A 6,217-nucleotide genomic window follows, 5' to 3' on the forward strand; every position below is an offset into this window, starting at 1 on the left:
CCACCGTCTGCAGGGAATACGTCACCTCGACCTGGGGATTGGCCATGGATTGGGTAGCCGTCCCCGCAGATTCTGATCTCAGGAAAGCTGAGAACATCTTTTTCCCTGCGGAAATACGTGAGATTCCTGGTGAGGTCGCCTCCACTGAGCCTCTTCCAGCAGATTCCTCCATTCCCGAGACTGGGGGCATGGAGCAAGCCACGCAGGGTCAGTCACCCGAGGACAGTCTTCGCATCAGCGAGATCCTTGCCCAGGCCCAGGAGATCGCCCCGGAGAACCCAGCAGCGGGTGATCAGCCTGCCCCGACTCAGGGCCCTTAGGAACGTGGAATAGGAATGCGTCTATTTTGCTTTTTGTACTTCGTTTTGTTTGATCCCCGCTAATATTTCTGAACTGAGTTACTTTGAACATTATATGACAAAAGTTATTTCATTACATATATCGTTGCTTTATTCTATTGTGTTTTCATCTTGAATGGATATTGGTTTTGCCTTTTTACTGTAAAAGTCAAGCAATAATGAATGAATACGTTAGAATGGCGACACTTTGTAATTGGGCAAAAACGATTACAATGCTGACTTCTCCCAAGTCCGTGGCTAAGAATCCGCGCAGGACTTGGGCTCCCTTTAACGCTTTTTGAGAATTACAAATGGTTAACACTTACTGAGATAATTGTGTGATTAATTTCCCCCAAGTCTGTGGTCCGAGGAGCCATGCAGGACTTGGGTTCTGTTTAACACTTATTGAGAATCATTGCGTGGTTAATTTCCCCCAAGTCTGTGGTCTGAGGAGCCATGCAGGACTTGGGTTCTGTTTAACACTTACTGAGATAATTGTGTGGTTAATTTCCCCCAAGTCTGTGGTCCGAGGAGCCATGCAGGACTTGGGTTCTGTTTAACACTTATTGAGAATCATTGCGTGGTTAATTTCCCCCAAGTCTGTGGTCTGAGGAGCCATGCAGGACTTGGGTTCTGTTTAACACTTACTGAGATAATTGTGTGGTTAATTTCCCCCAAGTCTGTGGTCCGAGGAGCCATGCAGGACTTGAGTTCTGTTTAACACTTACTGAGAATCGTTGCGTGGTTAATTTCCCCCAAGTCTATGGTCCGAGGAGCCATGCAGGACTTGGGTTCTGTTTAACACTTATTGAGATAATTGTGTGGTTAATTTCCCCCAAGTCTGTGGTCCGAGGAGCCATGCAGGACTTGGCTTCTGTTTAACACTTATTGAGATAATTGTGTGGTTAATTTCCCCCAAGTCTGTGGTTCGAGGAGCCATGCAGGACTTGGGTTCTGTTTAACACTTATTGAGATAATTGTACAGTAAAACGACATCAAGTAGAGTATTTTTCATTAATAAAAGTACCTTTTCAGGTTATTTACATTCCATGGACGTGGCACTACACGTTCGTCCAAGTCTTCCAAAAAGTACGCTCCAATGCCAGCCACCGAGGTGATACGATATGGACCCTCCCAGTTTGGTCCGAGCTTTCCCCATGCAGGATTCCTCGCGTTGCCCAGGACTTTCCTCAGCACTAGGTCCCCGGGCGTCAAGGGTCTCGACTTCACCTTGGCGTCATATCCCTGCTTGAGCTTTTGTTGATACTAAGCTAGATGCACCATCGCGCAATCCCTTCTCTCCTCAAGGAGGTCCAGGCTTTTTTCTAGAAGCCCGTTGTTAGCAATGGGGTCGAATGTAGCAGTCCTTTGGGAGGGAAAGTTTATCTCTAATGGGATGACGGCTTCGGCCCCGTAGGTCAACGAAAAGGGGGTTTCTCCCATGGATCGGCGGGGCGTGGTGCGATACGTCCATAAGACATGGGCGAGCTCTTCAACCCACCTCCCTTTCGCGTCGTCCAACCTTTTCTTCAGCCCATTCACTATGGTTTTGTTGATTGCCTCTGCTTGTCCGTTACTCTGCGGATAGGCTGGTGTAGAGTACCTGTTAACTATCCCCAGTTCACTGCAATATTTCCTAAAGGCCTTGCTATCAAATTGCAGGCCATTATTCGAGATTAGGGTGTGTGGGGTACCGAACCGGGTGACGATGTTTTTCCAGAAGAACTTCTTGACATCAACATCCCTAATGTTCGCCAGCGCTTCAGTCTCGACCCATTTCGTGAAGTAATCGGTGCCGACGAGAAGAAACTTCTTGTTCCCGGCAGCTTTGGGGAACAGACCTAATATGTCTAGGTCCCATTGTGCAAATGGCCAAGGGCTGGACAATGGGTTAAGTACCCCACCCGGCTGATGTATATTCGGAGTGAACCTTTGGCATTGGTCACACTTCTTCACATATTCCAGAGCCTCCTTATGCATGCTCGGCCACCAGTAACCCAGCGTCATAGCCCTGTGGGAGAGGGACCGGCCCCCCGTATGGCTTCCGCAAATCCCCTCGTGCAACTCCTCCAGAATAAGTTCAGTAGCCCCTGGGTGCACACACAGCAAGTATGGCCCTGAGAATGAACGTCTGTAAAGCTTGGAGTCCTCGGACAACCAGAATCGAGGAGCTCTCCTCCTGATTTTGTCGGCCTCGACTTTGTCGTCTGGTAAGGAATCGTACTTCAAGAATCGGACAAGAGGGTCCATCCAGCTTGGTCCCTCACCGACGTTGTGTGCCCGAATACCGTTAGCCTCCTCTTCCGTGGGGCGGCAGAGGTCCTCGACCAAAATAACCCGCGGAAGGGGCTGAGCCGAGGATGTGGCCAGTGTTGCCAGAGAATCGGCGTGGGTATTCTCGCTTCTGGGTATATGCGTTAAACGGAAGTCATCGAAGTGGGCTCGTAGGCGTTTAGCTCGGGCAAGATACCGTTGCATTCTTTCATCTTTCGCCTCCAATTCCCTGCCTACTTGCCCCACTATGAGTCTCGAATCCGAGAATATGCTCGCGCATTTCCCACCCAACCTCCGGATCATGGACATCCCCTCCAACAGTGCCTCATACTCAGCTTCGTTATTCGTTGCTGGGAATCCCAGTCTCAACGACTTTTCCAAGATTATACCTTCGGGAGAGATTAGAACGAGCCCCACTCCGGAGCCCTTTTGGTTTGCTGCACCATCGATGTATGCTCTCCACTTATCGTGTTCTTGCAGAGAAATCGTGCTGACCAATCTTCTATCGTCACTCAGTGATCCCGACACTTCCACCCCTTCCAAGGTAGGCTCCGCAAATTCAGCTACCAGATCTGCGAGGACTTGACCTTTTATGGCGGTACGTGGCATGTATCTGATGTCAAAGGCGCTCAAGATGGTTCCCCATTTGGCTATTCTCCCCGTGTAATCGGCGCTACGGAGGACTGATTTCAATGGAAGTTGGGTTAGCACAACCACTGTATGTGCCTGAAAATAGTGGGGAAGCTTCTTTGTAGCTTGCACGACAGCCAATATTGCCTTTTCGAGGGGGAGGTACCGGGTCTCTGCCTCCTGTAGCGACTTGCTTACGTAATACACGGGCCGCTGCGTGCCGTTGTCCTTTCGGATTAGTACTAGGCTCACCGCATGATTGGTGACTGCGATGTATGCATACAGCACCTCGTCGGCCTCGGGACTGGACATTATCGGAGGTCGGGTGAGGTATTCCTTGAGCTGTTGGAATGCTAAATCACACTCTTCAGTCCACTCGAAACCCTTCCACTTGTGCAATAGGAGGAAAAAAGGTCTGCATCTGTCCGCTGAGCGGGAGATGAAACGGTTTAAAGCTGCTATCATGCCGGTAAGCTTCTAGACTTCTTTGGGATTCCGAGGAGGTTGCATACTATGAATGGCCCTTATTTGGTCAGGGTTAACCTCGATCCCCTGGTGGGTTACCATGTAGCCAAGGAATTTCCCCGATCCCACTCCAAATGAGCACTTGGATGCGTTCAGTCGCAGCTTGTACCTTCTCAGAATGTGAAACACTTTGTCAAGGTCCCTGATGTGGTCGGTCACCAATTTACTCTTTACTACCATATCGTCTATATACACCTCGACAGTTTTTCCCATATGTTGCTCAAACATCCTAGTCATCATCCTTTGATAGGTCGACCCGGCATTCTTCAAGCCAAAAGGCATCACCTTGTAATGATAGTTGCCAATTGGGGTGACAAAAGCAGTTTTTTCCTGGTCTTCGGTGGCCAGGGATATCTGATGGTAGCCCTGGAAAGCGTCCAAGAAACTCATTCGGGGATGCCCGACAGTTGCGTCAACCAGTCGGTTTATCCACGGCATTGGGAAAGGATCCTTCGGGCAGGCCTTGTTTAAGTCCGTGAAGTCTACACAGACTCGCCATTTCCCGCTCTTCTTCTTCACCACGACTGTGTTCGCCAACCATTCGGGGTAGAATACTTCCTTGATAGCCCCAGCTCTTTTCAATTTTTCCACTTCCTCTCTCACAGCGTCTGCATACTCCCTTGACGGGCGCCGGGGAGGCTGCTTCTTCGGGGTAATAGCCGGATTAACGTTAAGGTGATGGCGTATTAGGTCTGAGTCAACCCCAGGGGCTTCGTAAGGATCCCAGGCGAATACGTCCTCATTTCGTCGTAGAAAATTAATTAGTGCCGACTTCTCCTGTGCTGGTAACTCCGAGCCAATCTGGAAAAATCTCTCGGGGTCCGATCCGACGAGCACTTTCTCCAGCTCTTCACAGCTCACCTCCATGGCCAGTCCTTCATTACCCGTAGCTAGGACCGGGGTCCTTGATTGCTATAAGCTATTCCCGGCTGATGTGGAGGGCCCGCTACTTAATTGTCGAGCAATTGCCAATACCATGCATTGCCTAACCATTCCTTGGTCCCCTACTATCTCTTTGATTCGGCCCTCTGACGGATATTTCACTTTCTGGTGCAGGGTAGACGACACAGCCCCTAGTGTATGAAGCCATGGCCGTGCCACAATAGCTGTGTAGGGTGAGTATGCGTCCACCACGATGAAGTCCACTTCCACTACTTCTATGTCTGTTTGCACAGGCAACCTAATCATGCCTTTCGGGATGACAATTTTTCCCTCAAAGCTAAGCAGGGGTGAATCATATGGTGACAGGTCCTCCTGCTTTAAATTCAGCCCCTTATACAAGTCTGGGTACATCACCTCCACGGCGCTACCCTGATCAACTAACACCCTCTTCACGTCATAACCTCCTATTCTGAGCGTCACGACTAGGGTATCGTCATGGGGTTGAATGGTTCCCTCCTTGTCCTCCTCCGTGAACCCAATTAATGGCAGGGCCCTCCTTCTAGCACCCTTGGATCCCTTTTCGCCTGGCTCTGTCGGGAACTTACCCACTGACATTACTCTGAACGGACCGGAACCTGTTCTCCTAGGTGCGGCAAGAATGACATTTATCGTGCCGATGGGTGGCCTCAAGGCGCTTTGCCTGGTATCGACATTTGACTGCTCAGGGCGTTGCAACAGATGCCTTAACTTTCCTTCTCGGACAAGTCGATTCAAATAGTTTTTCAGGTTCCTACATTCGTCAGTGACTTGACCAGGCTCTTGGTGATACGCACAATATAGATTCTGATTGCGTTTTGAGGGGTCGCCCGCCATCCTATTCAGCCATTGAAAAAAGGGTTCGTGCTTTATCTTCTCCAGGATCTCGCGCAATGGCTCTCGGAACACAGCGTGGACTATCTGAGCCCCTGTAGATCCCGACTGTTCCGTATAATCTCTTCTCGGCTTATTACTGCTACTGAAGCGGTCCGACCTGAAGTCCCTTCTCTCTTGAGGGACAAACTTCGCCTTTCCTTTCCCAGTCTGCTGGTCCTCTTCGACCCTTTTATACTTGTCTATCCTGTCCATGAGTTGCCGCACGCTGGTGACTGGTTTCCCAATGAGAGACTTTCTCAAGCCATGCTCTGTCGGCAAGCCCCTTTTAAAGGTGCTGATGGCGACGTCATCGTGACTTCCTCCTACCTCGTTGTACATCTCCCAATATCTGTCCGAGTAGGCCTTCAGCGTTTCTCCTTCTCGCATGGATAGGGATAAGAGGGAATCGAGGGGTCGATGGACTCTAGTGCTGGTGATGAAGCGGGAGCCAAAAGCCTGCGTCAACTGTTTAAAGGAGTCTATGGAATTTGGTGGGAGGGCATCAAACCATCTCATGGCCAGGGGCCCTAGGCTGGATGGAAACACCTTACACATTAACGCCTCGTCCCTGGAGTGGACGGCCATCCTTTGGTTGAACTGGCTCACGTGCTCCACTGGGTCAGTTCGACCATTGTACAGGGTAAACGTTGGCTGAT

The 6,217-nt window shown here is 50.1% G+C and overlaps 1 protein-coding gene across 1 annotated transcript; it reads right to left on the bottom strand.

Annotated features, from left to right (window-relative positions):
- Positions 1-449: 449 nt before the first annotated feature.
- Positions 450-5,774, bottom strand: LOC126721926 (uncharacterized). Its single transcript, XM_050425011.1, has 3 exons — positions 5,111-5,774; positions 2,365-3,295; positions 450-498 (listed from the first exon to the last, which is right to left on the bottom strand). The coding sequence occupies exons 1-3, from the start codon at positions 5,772-5,774 to the stop codon at positions 450-452; spliced, it is 1,644 nt and encodes a 547-aa protein (XP_050280968.1).
- Positions 5,775-6,217: the final 443 nt, after the last annotated feature.

Source organism: Quercus robur, chromosome 4 (assembly GCF_932294415.1).
Source record: "Quercus robur chromosome 4, dhQueRobu3.1, whole genome shotgun sequence".
NCBI classification, from domain to species: Eukaryota; Viridiplantae; Streptophyta; class Magnoliopsida; order Fagales; family Fagaceae; genus Quercus; species Quercus robur.

What these genes read in the sequence shown, in the direction of transcription:
- LOC126721926 (XM_050425011.1), bottom strand. Translation starts at nt 5,774, where the DNA reads ATGGACAGGATAGACAAGTATAAAAGGGTCGAAGAGGACCAGCAGACT. An exon ending in CGTGACGCTCAGAATAGGAG is followed by an intron (nt 3,296 to 5,110) that starts GTTATGACGTGA and finishes CATTGAAATCAG; the next exon opens with TCCTCCGTAGCGCCGATTAC. An exon ending in GGAAGCCATACGGGGGGCCG is followed by an intron (nt 499 to 2,364) that starts GTCCCTCTCCCA and finishes TGACTTTTACAG; the next exon opens with TAAAAAGGCAAAACCAATAT.